General features: G+C 42.3%; 1 protein-coding gene across 4 annotated transcripts in view; it reads left to right on the top strand.

Annotated features, from left to right (window-relative positions):
* Nucleotides 1-2,443: 2,443 nt before the first annotated feature.
* Nucleotides 2,444-21,362, top strand: part of RABGEF1 (RAB guanine nucleotide exchange factor 1) — a gene marked incomplete at both ends in the record, with an annotated part of 33,004 nt that continues 14,085 nt past the window's right edge. Inside the window, 3 exons of one of the 4 annotated variants that reach the window (XM_080702793.1) lie at nt 2,444-2,622; nt 4,087-4,253; nt 10,663-10,829. In XM_080702793.1, coding sequence (XP_080558919.1) covers nt 2,444-2,622; nt 4,087-4,253; nt 10,663-10,829 — 513 coding nt within the window. Of the gene's footprint in view, nt 2,623-4,086; nt 4,254-10,659; nt 10,830-21,362 lie in introns of all 4 variants that reach the window. The other 3 variants (XM_080702792.1, XM_080702794.1, XM_080702795.1) reach the window with 3 other exon arrangements.

Below are 21,362 nucleotides of genomic sequence, written 5' to 3'. Positions count from 1 at the left end.
CATATGGGACTTGCAGGTATTCCTTCTGGTTTGTACCTTGTCTCTTCAGTTTTCTTAACAGTGTCATTCACAGAGCAAAAGAGTTGTGTTTTGCTGCCAAGTTTGGGATGCAGGTTCTGTGGGCTATGAGTCTACTGTCAATTCACCTTTGAAATGCTGCTTCCATTCCTTGTATGCATGTGTTGGTCTGAGGCCCGTGCGGTGGTCTGGCTAATTTCAGTTTTGAAGTCTTGGTACTGGACAGCATCAGACCCATGCAAGCACAGTCGGGGTGAGCCCAGAAGTTGCTTTCGAGAGTCCTCTGTCTCCGCAGTTTCTCATGTACTTTTTGTTCCCTGGAGATCATCTTTTCTTTCCTCAGTCCAGCAAGCTCTGAGTTTAGTTACTCCACTCCGCCACGTACTTCCACACTGTCTGAACCTCTGGAGCCAAGCAGTGCAAGTTCAAAGTGTGGGAAAATCCATAGTTCTCCGCCAGAGTCTGGCTCCTACCGTCTCCCAGTTCAGCCATTGCTGCTGGCACACTACATGATTGCTTGGCTCGGCTCTCTGGTTCAAGAGAAGGGGAATGGCAGTGAAATAGAAAGCTGTCCATATTCTCTCTGAATGTTAGGAGTTCCTTTTCTTGTGTTTTGAGCCAGAACTAGGGGATCTCTCTCCCGAACCCTAGGTTTTCTAGTGATACTGAAGAAGAAAAATTGGTAATCTCACAAAGGACTTAGTGATACTTTTTTTTTTGTGTGTGTGGTACTGGGGTTCCTGGAAGCCCTTCTACCTTAGGGCTACACTCCCAGACCTGTTTTATATTTTTATATTTGGAAACAGGGTCTTTTAAAGCCAGCGTGGCTGGCCTTGAACCTGCGCGATCCTCCTGTCTCCGCCTCCCAAGCGCGGGGATTACAAGCGTGCGCCACCACGCCCGGCCTTAGTGACACCTTAAGCTCTTTCCCAGTTCTCCTCCTTTTTGCTTTGGAGCATCCTTGAAAGTAGTGGTGGCGCACGCTTGTAATCCCAGCACTTGGGAGGCTGAGACAGGAGGATCGCGCAGGTTCAAGGCCAGCCTCAGCTACTTAGTGAGGCTCTCAGCAACTTAGTGAGACCTTGTTTCCAAATAAAATATAAAATAGGTCTGGGAGTATAGCCCAGGGGTAGAAAGCCCCTGGGTTCCATCCCCAGTACCACTAAATAAATAAATAAATAAATAAGTAAATAAATAAATAAGTAAATGTACTGCTGAATCATACCCGCCAGGTTTTATGGCTGGACTAAGTCTGTGAAGTCTCTCGCTCTTTCTCTGTAGCCACTGATGTCTGTGTTAAATTTTTCACCTTATTTTTATTTTATGCCTGAGTTTCTTCTAGGGGTCACCCCTGTGTCTGAATGCCTTAACATTCAGCCAAAGATTGTATAGACAAAGATTGAGATTGTACTCAAACCTAGCGAGGAAGGCTTCCACTCTGCCCAGCTGAGCTGTGTGGACAGAGAGGCAGGAGAGACCCAGAGAGTGCACTGAGGGCCTGAAGCCCGAGCTCATCCTTTGGTGCATGCAGAGGGAAGTGCTCCTCATCTTCACAGGTGCTTCTGGAGAAGATGATTTATGGTCCTCCTCAGTTCGCCATGCTGGAAGACAGTATTGTGGCAGCTTTCCGTCACTGTGACTTGGCTGTCAGGTGCGTTGTCTATAGCTTCCAGCTCATGACGGCATTTAGTAAAGGTTTCAGTTGAAAGAATGGTAGCCTCTCCATGGTATAGGGCGTAGTTGAGACAGATTATTAGGAGGAAATATTTATTTTGGCTCACAATTTTGAAGGCTTGAGTTCATGGTCAGATGGCCTATGGCAAGGAGCATGTGGTGGAGGAGGTCTGTTCACTTCAGGGCCACCAGGAAGTATAGAGGAAGGAAAACAAGTAGCAGGGGTCCCAGTATCCCCTTCAGTAAGTAGCACACCCAATGACCTGTCTTCCTTCCTCACCTCCAAAGGGCACCTCCCAGGCATGCCTTGGGCTGGGGACCAAGCTCATAAAACATGGCCCTTCAAGATCCAAGCAACAGCATTTTTTTTTTTTCAATATTGGGAATTGAACTGCAGGGGCATTCTGTCTCTGAGCTACATCCCAAGCCCTAATTTTTATTCTTTATTTTGAACAGGATCTCCCCAAGTAGCTGAGGCTGGCCTCTAACCTGTGATCCTCCTGTCTCAGCCTAACAAATACTTGGATTACAGATGTGTGCCACCACACCCAGCTCATAATCTGCTATATTTAACCTTCATGCTTTCCTTTCCCTTTTAACTTCTCTCCCTCCCTACCATCTTTCTTCCCTTATAGCTTGAAGATCGTGGACTCACTTATATTTTCATTCATAAGTGCTATGCTTTTGGTAAGTAGGATGATAGTGAATTAATTTTCAACACTTTTTTGTTTGTTCTTTCGTTAGCAGGAAGATGAGTCTTAAGTCTGAACGTCGAGGAATTCACGTGGATCAATCAGAGCTCCTATGCAAGAAAGGATGTGGTTACTATGGCAACCCTGCCTGGCAGGGTTTCTGCTCCAAGTGCTGGAGGGAGGAATACCAGAAAGCCAGGCAGAAGCAGATTCAGGAGGATTGGGAACTGGCAGAACGGTAAAAAATGTACTTGGGGTGGTTTAATAGGGATGTAACTGATACATAGTCTTGTCATTGTTCAAATACATTTCTCCCTTCTGTTTTGAGCTATTAGCAAATCAGCTTGATAGTAAGGGAATTTCTTTTTTCTCAGAGACAGGAGGATCACGCAGGTTTGAAGCCAGCCTCGCTGGCTTAAGAGACCCTGTTTCCAAATAAAAATATAAAAAATAGATCTGGGAGTATAGTTCGGACGTAGAAGGGTTTTCAGGAACCCCAGTACCACCAAAAAAAAAAAAAAAAAAAAATCTTAAGCCAGGCAAGGTGGCTCACGCTTGTAATCCCAGCATTTGGGAGGCTGAGGCAGGAGGATTGAACAGGTTCGAAGCCAGCCTCAGCTACTTTGTGAGGCTCTCAGCAACTTTGTGAGACCCTGTTTCCAAACAAAATACAAAATAGGTCTGGGAGTGTAGCCCAGAGGTAGAGAAGCCCCTGGGTTCCACCCCCAGTACCACAAAAAAAAAAAAAAAAAATCTTTTCACATACTAAAATCCCATTCATTCTTTTAAGACATGCCCCCAGATGTTACCGTTGAAAAGTCTTCTGAGCCGGGCGTGGTGGTGCATGCTTATAATCCCAGCATTTGGGAGGCTGAGACAGGAGGACTGTGGTTCTCAGACAGCCTCAGCTACTTAGTGAAGCCCTTTGCAACTCAGTGAGACCCTGTTTCAAAATAAAAAATAAAAAATAGGGCAGGGGGTGTTAACTCGGAGGTAGAATGCCCCTGGGTTCCATTCCCAGAACCCCCCCCCCCCAAAAAAAAAAAGAATTCTCAGATTCCTCCAGCAAATTTAATCATTCCTTCTTGTGTTCTCATAGCACTTTAATTTCTACTCTCTAATACAGGAACTGTCCCATTATATGGTAATTCTTTACTTAATTCTTTGTTCTAACCTTGAGCTTATTAGAAAAAAGGACTAGCCTTTGTTTTTTGTAACCTTATTACAGTTGCTGAATGAACATGATCCATAGAGAAGGACCCATTTGAAGTCTTTGGAAGCATATAGAGCAGTTTCGTATTATATAAATCTCTACCAGAAACTTCAGAACTACTGTAAATTTAGCCTCTAGTTATAAAAGTTTAGATCCTCCGCAACCGAGTGATAACCCTTAGATACATGGAAAATGTGGAGAATTGATCATTAAGAATCTTCTCTTGAGCCTGGTGTGGTGGCATACGCCTGTAATCCCTGCGCTTGGGAGGCTGAGACAGGAGGATCGTACGGGTTCAAAGCCAGCCTCAGCTACTTAGTGAGGCTCTCAGCAACTTAGTGAGACCCTGTTTCCAAATTAAAAAATATATTAAAAAAATAGGTCTGGGAGTATAGCCCGGAGGTAGAAAGCCTGTGGGTTTCACCCCCAGTACCACAGAAAACAAAACAAACAAACAAACAAAAAACAGAATCGTTTCTTGAATTTCAGGCTTCAGCGGGAGGAAGAAGAGGCTTTTGCAAGCAGTCAGAGCAACCAAGGGGCCCAATCCCTTACATTTTCCAAGTTTGAAGAAAAGAAAACGAACGAGAAGACCCGCAAGGTTACCACAGTGAAGAAATTCTTCAGTGCTTCTTCCAGAGTTGGATCAAAGAAGGGTAATTTTCTAATTCTTTTTTTTTTTTTTTTTTTTTTTGGTCTTTGCCAGAGTGAGATGCAGAACCCAGAGGTGTTCTACCTCTGAGCCTTAGCCCCTTCTTTATTTTTTATTTTGAAATAAGGTCTAAGTTGTTGAGGCTGGCCTTGCTTGTGATCTTTTTATCTCAGCCTTCCAAGTACTGAGATTATAAGAACGCGGCTACCATGCCCAGCTTATTCTGTTTCTTAAAGTGCTATAGAATCAGCAAGAAGATTGTCATTAAAGTCACAATTGTTCTTGAGCAGTCAAGCTAGTTGAAGTGGCCTAGTGTGAATCAAGAAAGAACCTCTGTTGGTAGGGTTCAGTCTTTGAACCTTGATGTTAGTACTCAAGAGTTTTACAGTAAGCTGGGTGTGGTGGCACACACGTGTAATTCCAGTACTTGGGAGGCTGAGACAGGAGGATTACAGGTTTGCAGCCAGCCTCAGCTTCTTAGTGGGGCCCTCTGCAACTTAGTGAGACCCTGTTTCAAAATAAAAATGTAGGGTTGGGGGAGTAGCTCAGAGGTAGGGGTCAATCCCTAGTACCTAAAAAAGCAACAAATAAAAAATAAGGCTAGGGGTGTAGACCAGAGGATTGCAGTTCCCAAACAGCCTCAGCTACCTAATGAGGCCCTCCGCAATTTAGTGAGACCCTGTTTCAAAATAAAGAATAAAAAATATGGCAGGGTGTGTAGCTCGGAGGTTGAATGCCCCTGGTTTCCATCCCCAGACCCGCAAAAAAGAAAAAAGAAAAGAAACAATTACAAGCGATTTTTATTATAAACTTATATACAGAATAGTTTTTTTCCTTTTTTTTTCTTCTGAGAGTTTTTTTTTTTTTTGTCTTGCTAAGTTGAGATACTTGCTTATGCATTTCAAAACAACCTTTGATTTTTACATATTTGGTGGTACTGAGGATTGAACCCAGGGGCATTCTGCCACTGAGTTACAACCTCAGCCCTATTTTTATTTTTTATTTTGAAGCAGAATCTTGATAAGTTAGTGCACGCTGGCCTTGAACCTGCCATTGCTCATTCTCATCTTCCCCAGCTCTGGGGTTACAGGAGTAAGCCACTTCAGCTGGCTCCAAGATACTCCTTTAAGAGCTCATATAAATGTTGTCAACCTCTTTAAAACTGGCTTTGAGGTGAGCATTATGTCATGAGTGTCCTAGTCCTTGGGAGACTGAGACAGGAGGATGCAGGTTTGTGGTCAGCCTCAGCAGCTTAGTGAGGCCCGCCACAATTTAGTTAATCCCCGTTTCAAATAAAAAGAATAAAATAGGGCTGGGAGTAGCTCGGAGGTAAAGTGCCCCCTGGGTTCCATTTCTAGTACCTCAAAAAACATATATATTTTAGATTTTGAGATGGGATCTTGCTAATTTTCTTTTTTTTTTTTGGTGGTGGTACTGGGGTTCCTGGAAGCCCTTTTACCTCCAGGCTATACTCCCAGACCTATTTTTACATTTTTATTTGGAAACAGGGTCTCCTAAGCCAGCGCGACCCTCCTGTCTCTGCCTCCCAAGCACGGGGATTACAAGCGTGCGCCACCACGCCCAGCGATCTTGCTAATTTTCTAGGCTGCCTTTGAACATGGGATCCTTCTGCCTCAGCCTCCCCAGTACTGAGCTGGGGTTTTAAGAGTGCTACTTAGGGGTATGTATGTATGTATGTATGTATTTATTTATTTATTTATTTATTTATTTATTTATTTATTTTTGGTGCTACTGGGGATGGAACCCTTCTCCAGGCTACACTCCCAGACCTATTTTATATTTTTATTTAGAAACAGGGTCTCTTAAGCAAGCGCGGCTGGCTTCGAACCTGCGTGATCCTCCTCTCTCTGCCTCCCAAGCACGGGGATTACAAGCATGCACCACCACGCCCAGCCTACATAGGGGTTTTTAAATGTTTAATTACATAGGCAATTTTTAGTCTAGAGGCAGGTGTGGTGGTGCATACCTGTAATCCCAGTACTTGGGAGGCTGAGACAGGAGGATCACAGATTCACTGTCAGCCTCAGCAACTTAGTGAGACTCTCCCCAGCAAATAAATAAATAAATAAATTAATTAATTAAATTAAAAATATAATTTTCAGTTCATCCCTATTCCCCAGAGTTTGGGGGTAGGGCTGAAAGTTCCAGCCCCCTACCCCCCTTTTTTTCTTTGTGGTACTGAGGATTGAACCCAGGGGCATTCTATTTCTGAGCTATATCCCCAGCCCTATTTTTTAGTCTTTATTTTGAAATGGGATCTCATTAAGTTGCAGAGGGCCTCACTAAGTTGCTGAGGCTGGCTTTGAAACTTTGATGCTCCTGTCTCAGCCTCCCAAGTATTGAGTGTACACGCATGCGCCACGACGCCTGGCCTCCAGCCCTTTAATAAATTACTGGTTCCTTTGGTGACTGGCCCCCATCCTGAACTATCTAGGGATTCTCAAGAGTCACTTCATTAGCGAAAAGCCAGGTATAATTGAGAGGTGCTAATTATGAATAATAAAAGCTGCTCCTCTCTATCAGGAAATTCGAGGGGTTATAGAAACTCTGGATGCAAAGACCAACTATGTTTCTTATTAAATGACAGACTGTCAGAACTATAATATTCTATTGAGTCCTCTGCCCTTTTGTTTAGATGATCTGAGCAATATGTAGATTTTCTGGTATGAACTTTTCTTTTTTCTTTTTTAAATTGGGGATAGAACCCAGGGGCATTTTATTTCTGTTCTACATCCCTAGCCCTTTTTATTTTTCTTTTAAAACAGGGTCTTGCTAAATTGCTAGGGCTGGCCTCAGATCTGTGATTCTATTGTCTCCGCCTCTAACTACAGGTATTACAGGCTTGTACCACCTTGCCTGGCTCTAAAATAGTTTTTACTAGATTAAAAATGATATTACTCAGGGACATGGTGGCACATGTTTGTAATCCCAGTTCTTGGGAGGCTGAGACAGGAGGATCTGGGTTTGTGGACAGCCTCAGTTACTTAGTAAGGCCCTCTGCAACTTAGACCCTGTTTCAAAATAAAGAATAAAAAATAGGGCTGGTGGTATAGCTTTTGGAGGTAGATTGCCCCTGGATTTCATCCTCAGTAACACACACACACACACACACACCCTCATATTTACTACACACTGTAGCTTTTTTGTGGTACTGGGGATTGAACCCAAGGGCATTTTATTTATGTATTTATTTTAATTTGAAACAGAGTCTCACTTAGTTGTAGAGGGCCTTGATAGGTTGCTGAGGTTGGCTGTGAATCCGTGATCCTCCTATCTCAACCTTCTCCCAAGTACTGGGATTACAGGTATGCCTGGATGCCTGGAGAGAGGGGGGGGGGAGGGAGGGACGGACAGACAGACAGACAGACAGATGGACTGAGGATTGTACCCAGGGGCATACAGGGGATTGATCCCAGGTGCCACTCCAACCCTATTTTATTTGAAAACAAGAGGTCTCACTAGGTTAATGAGAATCTTACTATTTGCTGAGATTGCCCCCAAACCTGTGATCCTCCTGTCTCAGCCTTTCACGTACTGAAATTACAAGTGTGCACCACCATGCCCAGCTAATATTATCTTAATTATAAATCAAGAACATATGTTCTTCTTTTGAAAAGACGTTTTAAACCAAGTGTTTAGATTGGGGATGGCAAAGCTTGAAAATCATAGTTAACTGGATATACTTGAAAAACAAGCTTTGTTTCTTGGTTAAAAGCATGAACTGCCGGGTGTGGTGGTACATACTTGTAATCCCAGCCTTTGGGAGACAGAAACAGGAGAATTGTGGTTCGTTTTTTTGTTTTTTGTTTTTTGTTTTTGCGGGTCTGGGGATGAAACCCAGGGGCATTTGACCTCCCAGCTACAACCCCTGCCCTATTTTTTATTTTGAAACCAGGTCTCACTGAGTTGCAGAGGGCCTCACTAAGTAGCTGAGGCTATCCGTGAACCGCAATCCTCCGGTCTCAGCCTTCCAAATGCTAGGATTACAGGCATGCGCCACCATGCCCGGCTGAGAATTGTGGTTCAAATATAGCCTCAGCTACTACTTATTGAGGCCTTTTGCAGCTCAGACCCTGTTTCAAAATAAAGAATAAAAAATAAAGCTGGGTATGGTCACATGCTCGTAATCCCAGCGTTGGGAGGCTGAGACAGGAGATCACAGGTTCAAGCAGCCAGCATCAGCTACTTAGGCTTTTTGCAGCTCAGTGAGACTGTTTCAAAATAAAGAATAAATGATAGGGCAGGGAGTGTCACTGGAAGGTCAAATGCCCCTTGGTCCCATCCCCAGTACTGCAAAATAAATAAATAAATAGTATGAAATGATTTCAAGTTGAAGCTACCTCACCTCCTTCCTGAGTTCCAAACACCAGACTTAATGTTTCTTTCACTTTCTGCCTCTCCTCCATACTTCTCTTAGAGGGGTTAATTTTTAGGTTAGGAGAGAAACAACCAAGTGTCAGTTTTATTAGTTATTTATTCATGTATTTTTCTGTTGGTACTGGGGATTAAACCCTGAGGCATTATCAAACCCTGGCTCAATCATCTCTGAGCCTCACTAGCAGCCCATTTAAAAAAAAATTTTGTTTTGAAAATGAGTCTTGATAACTACTGCCATCTTCCTATCTCAGCTTCCCAAGTACTAAGATTATAGGTATAGCTAGTAATTTAATTTTTTATAACTTTTTTGTTTGTTTGTTGCTGGGGATCATCTAAGGACCTTGCTCTGCCCTGAACTCTACCTCTAACCCCCCCCCATTTTATTTATTTATTTATTTATTTATTTATTTATTTATTTTTGCAGGTCTGGGGATAGAACCCAGGGGCATTCAACCTCTGAGCTATACCCCCTGCCCTATTTATTTCTTATTCTTTATTTGAAACAGGGTCTCACTGAGTTGCAGAGGGCCTCACTAAGTAGTAGCTGAGGCTGTCTGCGAACCGAGATCCTCCAGTCTCAGCCTCCTAAATGCTGGGATTACAAACTGCGCCACCATGCCCAGCTCCCCCATTTAATTTTTTTTTTTTTTGAAGATTTAAAGAAGTTTATTAGAAAGATAGAAATACAGAAAATAGAAATACAGCCCCATGCCATACTGGCACGGGGGGGGGGTGGCTTGAAATGAATACACCCTCCCCCCATTTCATTTTAAAATAGGAATTTTTTATATGGTACTGGGGAATTAAATTCAGGGCATTCTACTTCTAAGCTATACCTTCAGCCCTATTTCTTAGTCTTTATTTTGAAACAGTGTCAGTTTCCTTCCTTCCTTCCTTCCTTCCTTTTTCTTTCTCTCAGCCTCCCAAGTACTGGGATTACAAGCATGTGCCACCACAACCCAGCTATTTTTTTTAATCAAAAGTGTCTATCTTTGGTGTGTGTGTGTGTGTGTGTGTGTGTGTGTGTGTGTGTGTGTGTGTGTGTAACCTAGGGGCATTCTACCTCGAGTTATACCCCCAGCCCTACTTTTATTCTTTTTGTGTGTGTGTGAGTGTGGTACTGGGGGTGGAACCCAGGGGCTTTTCTACCTCCGGGCTATACTCCCAGACCTATTTTATACTTTATTTGGAAACAGGGTATCACTAAGTTGCTGAGAGCCTCACTAAGTAGCTGAGGCTGGCTTTGAACCTGTGCAATCATCCTGTCTCAGCTTCCCAAGCACTGGGATTATGAGGGTGTGCCACCACGCCTGGCTATTTTTTATTCTTTATTTTGAAACAGGGTCTCACTGAGTTCCAAAGGGCCTAAGTAGCTGAGGCTGTCTGCAAACTGCAATCCTCCTGTCTCAGGCTCACAAATACTGGGATCACAAGCGTGTTCCACTACACCTGTTATGTTTGTTATATTATTTGGAATGCATTCCTTTTACTTTGATGAATGTGATTTACCAACTGGTGACTAAAGTAATTTTCTCTATACAAATTAGTGTTTGCCTTTTGGGCAAGTAAAATGGGATTTGGAAATGTTAACCCTTTATGTGTCAGCTAACATTTTTGTCTTCTAATTGTTACTTTACTTGACTAGTTTTATAAACTTAGGAAGTCTTTGAGAAAGTTGTTTAAGATAATGGCACCTTTTCATTATTAATAGTTAAATACATAGATCAAAGCATGTTGTATTGTGGCTAAGAAAATGTTAATAGAACAACTTTATTTTGAATAAGAAATCTTTTAGATAAAGTAGTTTTGTCTACTGGTACTTCCTATATATAAGATAGATTTTGCTTACTTTAAGGAAAGCTGGCCCAACATTTAAATATGAAGTGAATTAAATATGAAGTTTGAATTTAACTTTGATTAAACATAATTTAAACACTCTTACATTAGATGCTATGGTCATTCCATGCATGGATTTTCTATGTAATGAAACTTACTATGTTTAATTTTCCCAGCAGAAATTCAGGAAGCAAAAGCTCCCAGTCCTTCCATAAACCGGCAAACCAGCATTGAAACGGACAGAGTGTCTAAGGAGTTCATAGAATTTCTCAAGACCTTCCACAGGACAGGCCAAGATATCTATAAACAGACCAAGATGTTTTTGGAAGGAATGCATTACAAAAGGGTAGGTTGAGAATAACAACTGAGAAACAGAGTTTCCTCTGTATTTTAGGAAAAGTTTTAGAGATAATATTATATTTTGTGATTTTTTACACCTGAGAAAATCAAGACCTAGCCGGGTATGGTGGCACATGCTTGTAATCTAAGTACTTGGGAAGCTGAGACCGGAGGATCACAACTTAATGAGGCTCTCAGCATCCTAGTGAGACCCTGTTTGCAAATAAATAAAAGGGTGTAGCTTGGAGTCTAGGTAGAGTGCCCCTGAGTTCCTTCCCCAGTACCACAAAAGAAAAAAAAAAAAAAAAAATCAAGACCTGTTGATATTATTTACCTAAGAAAAGCCATTGAACCAAATTATAGTCTGACTTCCAGGCCTGTGTTTTTCCACTGTAATTCAATGATCATCTTTGTGTGGAAATTCTGACTTTGAAGCCACTTGATACACACTTTAGTGTTAGACTCTCCTAACCTGTTACTTGGTAAAGAGTATAAACTGACCTTTAACTCTAACAAATGCTAGGCCATTAGTAGTAATTTTAGGGTTTTGTTGTGGGTTTTATTAAAATTTGAATTCTTTATTTTCCTCTAGGAAAATAATTTAGACACTGAAAGAGATCTTAGTAACTATCTAGTTTCAGTCTTTAGTTTATACATGAAGAAGTTGAGAGCCAAAGAAGATGTGATCTCTCCAAGGTTACACAGCTAGATTTTTGCCAATGTTAGCAAGAACTGTGACTTCTACTTGTATCTTTTATCTTTTTCTTTTTTTTAATTGAGGTACTGAGAATTGAATCCATGTGTATTCTACCTCCAAGCTATACCCCCAGATTTATCATGTTTTTTATTTTAAAAAAGGGTCTCACTAAGTTATTGCATACTAACCTGGATCTGTGATCCTCCTCTTTGAGCATCTCAAGTGCTAGGATTATAGGTATGCACCACTGTACCTGGCTTTCTCATCTAATCATAGATTTTTTTTGTGTATGTGGGTCTGGCGGTAGAATCCAGGGGCATTTGACCTCCGAGATACACCCCCTACCCTATTTTTTTTAATTCTTTGTTTTGAAACCGGGTCTCACTGAGTTTCAGAGGGCCTCACTAAGTAGCTGAGGCTGTCCACGAACTGCAGTCCTCCGGTCTCAGCCTCCCGAATGCTGGGATTACAGTGTGAGCCACCACGCCCGGCTTCTAGCCATAGATTTCTTACCCATAATTTTAGTTGCAGTAATTCATAAGACTACACATAAGGAAACTAATTTTGTGCTTGAGAGGCTGAAGCAGGAGGATTGCAAATTCAAGGCAAGCCCTGGCAACATAGTGAGACCCTGTCTCAAAATAAAAAGTACTGGGGTTATAGCTCAGTGGCAGAGCACTCCTGGCTTCAATCCCCTGTAATGCTCACACGCACACACACATACACACACAGAATTTATTTTGTAAATACGGAATTTTTTATGTGCCTGTGGTTCTGGATATTGAACCCAGGGACATTCTACCTCTGAGTTACACCTCCAGCCCTATTTTGTTTTTTATTTTGTAACAGTCTTACTAAGTTGCAGAGAGCCTCACTAAGTTGCTGAGGCTGGCGGAGAATCTGTGGTCCTGTGTGAGCCTACCATGTAAGGGGATTACAGATGTGTTCCCCACTCCCAGTTTCTCGTTTTTATTTAACATTCTGTTGCCATTAAACTCAGAATAGGTCTAAAAGTCTTTTCTATAAAGTGAAGAGGTCTTATAGAGAAAGGAAGAGGGAATTTAGCTATATTATAGCTATGGCCAAGTATCACTAGGCTAACAAGCAATGGATTTCTGTTAAATTGAAAAGAAAAAAAACCAAAAAGCTTTTTTTTTTTTTTTTTTTTTTTGGTACTGGTGGGGATTGAACTTCGAGGCATTCTACCTCCAAGCTATACCTTCAGCCCAATTTTATTTATTTGGAGCAGTGTCTCACCAAGTTGGTGAAAGCCTGGCTAAGTTGCTTTGAACCTGCTGTCCTCTGTCTCAGCCTTCCAAGTACTGGGATGGCAAGCATGTGCCACCACACCTCGCCTTTATCTTTTTAACGCAGTACTGGAAATTGAACCCAGGGCCTCGAGTGTGCTAGGCAAACATATTCCGTGGTAGGTATACTCTACCACTGAGCTCCATCTTCAGCCCTTTTTATTTTGAGACATGATCTCCCTAAGTAGCTCAGGCTAGACTCACACTTCTCTTCCTCCTGCCTCAGCCTCCCAAATAGCTAGGACTGTGGCAGTATTTGGTTTGTAAAGGAGAACTTTTTTCTTGGTCTTTAGGAGTACAATTATACTGTGCAAGTAAGCAGCCCTCTTTTCCTTCCTAGATATTTTGACATTTGAGTTAAAACAAGCAAGCTATCATTGATCTTTTGTGTTAGAAGCAATGATAAGCTTCCTTAATGTGGAATAAACACAGACCATGTAACATACAACTGTCTTTTTTTGTGTGTGTGGTACTGGGAATTAAACCCACTGGCATTCGACCTTCAAGCTCCACCTCCAGCCCTATATTTTTTATTTTGAAAGAGAGTCTCACTAAGTTGCAGAGGACCTCACTAAGTAGCTGAGGCTGACCGCAAACCTGTGATCCTCCTGTCTCAGCCTCCCAAGTAATGGGATTACAAGCATGCACCATCACACCTGGCTTCAACTTTTATTTTTTAATCAGAATTAAAAACTGAAGTTTTAACCAGGCTTAGTAGCCAACGCCTATAATCTTAGGACAGTGGTGGCTGAGACAGGAGGACTACAGGTTTGAGGACAACCTCAGGAAGTACTGAGACTCTCATCAACCTAGCTAGACCATGTTTCAATATAAACAATAAAATAGGGATGAGAGTATAACTCAGAGGTAGAATGTTTCTGAGTTCAATCCTCAGTACCACAAAAAAATGAAGTTTTATAGTTATTTATTGTTTAGCCCATATGAAATGTTTAGTATGCTAAAGTAGTATTTATACTGTAGTACATAGAGCATGTGTATTGTACTATATTTTAGAAAATGCAACTCAGATTTTTCTTTTGCTCAGAAGCATAACGTATACTTGTTCTGTTTTATTTTTGTGGTACCGGGGATTTTACCCAGGGGTGTTCTACCTCTGAGCTACATCCCCAATCCTACTTTTTTATTCTTTATTTTGAAACAGGGTCTCACTAAATTGCAGAGAGCCTGACTAAGTTCCTGAGGCTGGCCAATAACCTGTGATCCTGTCTCAGCCTCCCAAGTACCAGGATAATACGCGTGCACCACCACTCCTGGCTGTATCCAACAAAAATAATTAACATTATTCTTACCAACTAAATTTCTAAGTCTTAACCTTAAGGGCCTTTTCAATATGAAATAATTTTTTTTTGTATGTGTGTGTGTGGTGTGATGCTAAGGATTGAACCTAGGAGAATTCTGCTGCCTAGCTATACTCTCAGCTTTTTATTTTTGGTTTTGAAACAAGGTCTTACTAGGTTGCTGAGAGTCTCACTATGTTGCTGAGGCTGTCCTAGAACATGCGATCCTCCTGTCTAAGCCTCCCAAGTACTGGGGTTAGAGGTGTGTGCTACCATGCCCAGCTGAAAATTAATTCTTACCTGTTTTAAACTGCCCTCTTGTTATTGCTATAAATTCAAAATTTTTTCTGTTGCATCCCTTGCAAAATGTTTTTGCAAATGTTCTGTCCTTGCAAAATGTTCTTCCCCAAATTTCTGAGGTCCAGAACAGTACTCCACTCTTATCCACATCATTCCTGTTTTTGCAACTCTAGCATATGCCAGTGGTGAGTAATCTTTTCTTCATATGGGCCAAGTTTCGAAAATTAAATACTTTAAAATTATGTTAAGCCGGGCGTGGTGGCGCACACTTGTAATCCCAGCATTCGGGAATCTGAGACCAGAGGATCGCGGTTCGCGGACAGCCTCAGCGACTTAGTGAGGCCCTCCACAACTCAGTGAGACCCTGTTTCAAAATAAAAAATAAAAAATAGGGCTGGGGGTGTGGCTCGGAGGGAGGTCGAATGCCACTGGGTTCCATCCCCAGACCCACACACACACACAAAACTACATTAAAAAGCCGGGCGTGGTGGCGCACGCTTGTAATCCCAGCATTCGAGAGGCTGAGACCAGAGGATCGCGGTTCGGGGACAGCCTCAGCTACTTAGTGAGGCCCTCTGCAACTCAGTGAGACCCGGTTTCAAAATAAAGAATAAAAAATAGGGTAGGGGGTGTAGCTCAGAGGTCAAATGCCCCTGGGTTCCACCCCCAGACCCCCCCCACATACACACACAAAAAAAAACTACATTAAAGATTTTTTCAGCCATTTTATCTCTGTCAGGAAACACTTTATCTATGCATAGACTTTTTAAAAAAATCATCTAGAAGGGTATTAATTTTGCCTAAAGCTTCATCCCTTACATAATTCATATCCATAGCAGTATTCCACTATAATCCTTCACTATTCAACAAATACCGTGTTTACTAATACTTCTCCAAAGCTTATTTATTGGCTTTTTCTTTCTAACTAATATTACGTACTTAATACATGTATTGTCTTATTGTATCTCTTTAATTCTTTAAAATGAGGTAGTTCTTTGCAAGTGAGACTCAGATGCTCCACTAACACACCGCTCATGTATGTTGAACTAGTCAGCTGCTGTTCTCTACTAGAATCCCTATTAGAGGAAAGCCAGAGCTGGCGGCACATGCTCACAATCCAGTACTGGGAGGCCGAGAAGGAAGACTGCAGGTGCACGGCCAGCGGGGCTCTCTGCACTTAGACCCTGTTTCTAAATAAAATATAAAGTAGGTCTGGGAGTATATCCCAGAGGTAGAAAGCCCCTGGGGCCCACCCCCAGTACAAAAAAAAAAAAAGAACTGAGGATGTAGCTCAGAGGTAGAATGCCCCCAGGTTCAATTCCTAGTACCACAGGGGGGGGTGGGGGAGGAAAAGAAAGAAAAAATTCTGGTGTGTGGCACACGCCCGTGATCCCAGTACCTGAGAGGCTGAGAACTCAGAGGATCACAGGTTCAAGGCAAACCTCAGCAACTTAGCAAGGCTCTCCACAACTTAGTGAGATCCGGTTTCAAAATAAAAAATAAAAATAAGGGCTGCAGTATGTAGCTCAGAATGTAGAATGTAAGCCACACATGGTGGCACACACTTGTAATCCCAGCATTTGGGAGGCCAAGACAGGAGGATCCAGGTTTGCAGCCAGCCTCAGCTAGTAGGCCCTCTGCAACTTAATGAGACCCTGTTTCAAAATATAGGATAAAAAATAGGGCTGGGAGTATAGCTCGGTATAGCTCGAAGGTAGGATGCCCCTGGGTTACATCCCCAGTATCACACACACATACACACACCAAAAAAAAAAGAGAGAGAGAGAGAGAGAGAGAGAGAGAGAGAGAGAGAGAGAGAGAGAGAGAAAGAGAGAGAGAGAGAGAGAGAGGAAAAAAAAAATAAGGACTGTAGCTTGGGGGTAGAATGCCCCTTTCTTCAATCCCTAGTGTGACACACGTACACACACGTACACACACACACCCCCAAGAAAAATCTAGAATTGAGTATATTATATAAACTTAAAATATTTCCTGATCTCATGAAAAAATTATTTTTCCATAATCAAGTGAAGAGATAAAGATATATAGTTTAAGATGTGGCTATATCTTCATTTACCTCCACTTTCCCAGAATGAATAGGAAGTTAAATGCCCTTCTCTACCTTACAATGACTTCACTATTCTGGACCATGTGTTTATGCAAGGAGTTGTTTGCCCTATTTAATGACTGTTAAAAAGGAGTAATATGTATCTAAAACCAATCACTAACCAACAAAATAGGCTTTAATTCTGGTGAAAGAATCAAGAAAAAAGTAGCACAGGACCCAATTTTAAAATTAGAAGCAACATGTTCTCATTTATATGTAGAAGCTTAAAAAGTCGGCCTCGTGAAGTAGCTGTGAAACAGTGGTTACAGAGTGGGGGCGGCAGGGGGCTGTGAGCCAGCTCAGGGTGCAGTTGGATAGAATGGACCGCTGACAACTCAGGTGGGCGTGTGGGTGCATGCTTGTACTCCCAGTCCTTGGGAAGCCGAGACAGAGGATTGCGGGTCTGAGGGTAGCCTCGGCAACTTAGTGAGATCCTGCTTCAAAATAAGAAATAAAATAGGAGCCAGGCATGGTGGCGCATGCACTCGGGAGGCTGAGACAGGAGGATCGCAGTTCGAGGACAGCCTCAGCTACTTAGTGTGGCCCTTTGCAACTTAGTGAGACCCTGTTTCAAAATAAAGAATAAAAAAATAGGGCTGGGGGTGTAGCTTGGAGGTAGAATGCCCCTGGGTTCTACCCCCCAGTACTGCAAAGGAAAGGAAGGAAAGGAGAGAGAGAGAAGGAGGGAGGGAAGGAGGGAAGGAGGGAGGGAGGGAGGAAGGGAGTGAGGAAAGGAGAAAGAAAGAGGGCTGGGAGTGTAGCTCAGAGGTAGAGAGCCTGAGTTCAACCCCTAGTACTAACAAAATATAAAATAAAAACCCTCTAATGGTTATGTAGCACAATTACCATGGTTGAGAACACTAAATTATATATTTTTGAATAGTTGGTAGAAATAATTTTTTTTATGCAGGTCTGGGAATGAAGCCCAGGGGCATTCAACCTCTGAGCTACACCCCCTGCCCTATTTTTAATTCTTGATTTTGAAACAGGGTCTCACTAAGTTGCAGAGATCTTCACTAAGTAGCTGAGGCTGTCCTCAAACCGTGATCCTTCGGTCTCAGCCTCCCAAATGCTGGGATTATAAGGTGCACCAACAGGCCTGGCAGAAAGAATTTTAAGTGTTCTCAATACAGAGAAATGATAAATGTTTGAGGTGATAGATAGGCTTTCTACCCTGATTTATTCACTACACATTATGTAGGAATATCACTATACTCCATAAATAAATACAATTATTATGTGTCAGTTAAAGTTCTTTTTTATTGTTTGCAGTATTGGGGATTGAATCAGAGCCATTCTACCCAGAGCCTTTTTTTAATTCTTTTTTTTTTTTTTTTTTTTTTTTTTTTTTGCTGGTCTGGGGATGGAACCCAGGGGCATTTGACCTCCGAGCTACACCCCCTGCCCTATTTTTTATTCTTTATTTTGAAACTGGGTCTCACTGAGTTGCAGAAGGCCTCATTAAGTAGCTGAGGCTGTCCTCAAACCATGATTCTCCGGTCTCAGCCTCCTGAATGCTGGGATTACAAGCATGTGATATCACGCCTGGCCTTTATTTTGAAACAGAGTCTCACTAAGTTGAGGAAGGCCTCATTAAGTAGCTGAGGCTGGCTCTCCTTAAACATATGATCCTCCTATCTCAGCCTCCCAAGTACTGGTATTACAAGTGTACACCACCACATCTGGCGTAGACATGATAGAGTCCTCTGAAGGAATATTTCCAGTATCTCTAAAGTTTTTTAGTACACAAGTGGATTTATCTGATGACCTAATTTTGTACAGAAATGAAGCTTTGAGTATTTAAAATATAACTGCTTTAAATCAATTCATAGATGGGGCCTGATAGAAAACTAGAGATTGAAGTGTCACTGGAGAATTGGAAATACAGATGTTGGGTGGTGGTCATGGAAAAGAAAGCCATGTTTGTGGCCCATGGAGCCTGCTCAGAGACCCCTCCTCCTGCTTCCACCAGCAAGACAGCAGCAGGGGTGTCAGGAGGGCCAGGACCTCTCTTCTAGAGCAGCTGTGGATGTACTTGGTTCTCCTGAGCACTGCTGGGAGCAGCCTGTCAGCCCATCTCCCCAGGTCCTGCTATGAATCAAAGATACCTGTTGCCATGCCCATCCCTGTTAGAGCTGCTCGATGAAAGCGGCTGGGGTAAGAGTGAGAGGGCTGAGCTGTGCAAGCAGCCGAGGCAGGACAGTCACTGGAGCCTGTGTGAGCAACAAAAAGAAAAAGAGCCGGGCGTGGTGGCGCACGCTTGTAATCCCAGCATTCGGGAGGCTGAGACAGAAGGATCTCAGGTTCACTGCCAGCCTCAGCTACTTAGTGAGGCCCTCTGCAACTCAGTGTGACCTGGTTTCAAAATAAAGAATAAAAAACAGGGCAGGGGGTGTAGATCGGAGGTCAAATGCTCCTGAGTTCCATCCCCAGACCCACCAAAAAAAAAAAAAAAAAAGAAGAAGAAGAGAAAAATAAGTCGGGTGTGGTGGCTCACACTTATAATCCCAGTACTTGGGAGACTGAGACAAGAGGATGGCAGTAGCAGCCGGTCTCACCAGAAGCTGAGGCCTTTTCAGAAAAGAAAAGCCAGGTGTGGTGGCACACCCTTGCAATCCTAGTACTTGGGAGTCCGAGAGAGGAATATTACAGTCATGGCCAGCCTCAGCTATTTAGTGAGGCCCTCCCTAACTCAGTGAGACCCTGTCAAAGTAAAGCATAAAAAATTGGACTGGAGGTATAGTTCAGAGATAGAATGCCCCTGGGTTCCATCCCTAGTACTGCAAAAAAAAAAAAAGTAAAGAAAAAGATTGGATGGGCATGGTGGCACATGTCTGTAGTCCCAGTACTTAGGAGACTGAGACAGAATCACAGGTTCAAGACCTTGTTTCAAAACAATTATTTAAAGGGTTCTGCGGCCAGGCGTGGTGGCGCACGCTTGTAATCCCCGTGCTTGGGAGGCAGAGGCAGGAGGATCGCGCAGGTTTGAAGCCAGCCTCGCGCGCGCGCTGGCTTAGGAGACCCTGTTTCCAAATAAAAATGTAAAAATGGGTCTGGGAGTGTAGCCCGGAGGTAGAAGGGCTTCCAGGAACCCCAGTACCACCAAAATAATAATAATAATAATTAATAATAATAATAATAATAATAATAATAATAAATAAAGGGTTCTGTGACTATAGCTCAAAGGTAGAACACCCCTGGGTTTAATCCCCAGTACTACCAAAAAAAAAAAAACTACTGTGTGATTCATTCATGACACTTTGTCCTTATTTGTGATTATCAGAATGCTATCATTATTTATTTTTTTATCTTCTTTCTTTTTTGTTTTCTTAGATTATAATTATTTGAATTTAGTCTTCCCATTTAAACTAAGGGCCCCCTGAATGATTTTCAGGAAACTAGAGGAAAAATGATATTAAGAAAAATTCAGGGGAAAATAGAACACGATTGCAGGGCGTGGTGGCGCACACTTGTAATCCCAGTGCTTGGGAGGCTGAAACAGAAGGATTGCACAGGTTCGAAACTAGCCTTATCTACTTAGTGAGGCTCTCAGCAACTTAGTGAGACCCTGTTTCCAAATAAAGTATAAAATAAGTCTGGGAGTATAGCCTAGAGGTAGAAAAGCCCCTGGGTTCCACCCCAGTACCACCAAAAAAAAAAAAAAAACAAGATAAGGTAAAAATTTCTGTGAAGTGGAGGGGAGATTTCTCTTGTGTGTGAGTGTGTGTGATACTGGGGATGGAACCCAGGAGTCTTCTACCTCCGGGCTATGCCCCCAGACCTGTTTTTTATATTTTACTTAGAAAAGGGGTCTCACTAAGTTTCTGAGATGCTCCTTAAGCTGCTGAGACTGGCTTAGAACCTGTAATCCTCTTGTCTCAGCCTCCCAAGTACTGGGATTACAAACATGCGCCATAACACCCTGCTTGGATGGGAGATTTCTAAATCTAACAGGTATTGAAATATATTCTAAAATGAACATCATTACAACCAGATGAGATTTTGATAAAACATAAAAATATAGAACAATGAAATAAATCGGGGATCCCAGAAATAGATTCAATTTTCAGGAGCAAATTATATGCTCTGGGAAAACAGTGTCACTTTTTACCAACTGCTCTTATAAAGATCAGTAAGTCTTTATACAGGTTATTTCAGTTCAGCATTTCGTGCTGTGCAACTTAGGGTCCAACTAATTTAAACAAACTGGGCATGGTAGCACGCCTGTAATCCCATTACTTGGCAGGCTGAGACAGGAGGATTGCATGTTTGAGGCCAGCCTCAGCAATTTAGCAAGGCCCTCAGCAACTTAATGAGACCCTATGTTCCAAAATAAAAAACAAAATAGGACTGGGCTGTAGCTGAGAGATAGAGTCCCTTTAGGGTCAATCTGAGGGACCAGAGGGAGGGAAGGAGGGTGCAGTCTTTACAAAATTATTCATAATCATAGTACATAAATGCCTCTGGATTCAATCCTCAGTATGAAAAAAAGAAAGCCCAAAAGAAAGAAAATAGGCTTCACAAAATTATTTATAACCATAGTACATAAAAGTTTTTTAAAAAGGAAGCAACCAAGTGCACAGTGGTAGAGGATGGTTATATAGCTGGCATGGGGGTGTACACCTGTAATCCCAGGGTCCAGGGCCAACACAGGAGAATCAGAGTTCAAGGCCAACCCCAGCGATTTATCAAGACCCTGTTTCAAAAACAAAAAAAAGGTATAGGACATATGGAATGCCTCTGGGTTCAATCACAGTCACACATACACACACACACACACACACAAAGTTAAGCAGACTAGATAAATAGAAATATACATAAGTTATGTAAA

This window comes from Muscardinus avellanarius (assembly GCF_963383645.1).
Source record: "Muscardinus avellanarius genome assembly, chromosome: 10".
Lineage (NCBI taxonomy): Eukaryota > Metazoa > Chordata > Mammalia > Rodentia > Gliridae > Muscardinus > Muscardinus avellanarius.
This window is presented reverse-complemented; position numbering and strand designations above follow the sequence as displayed.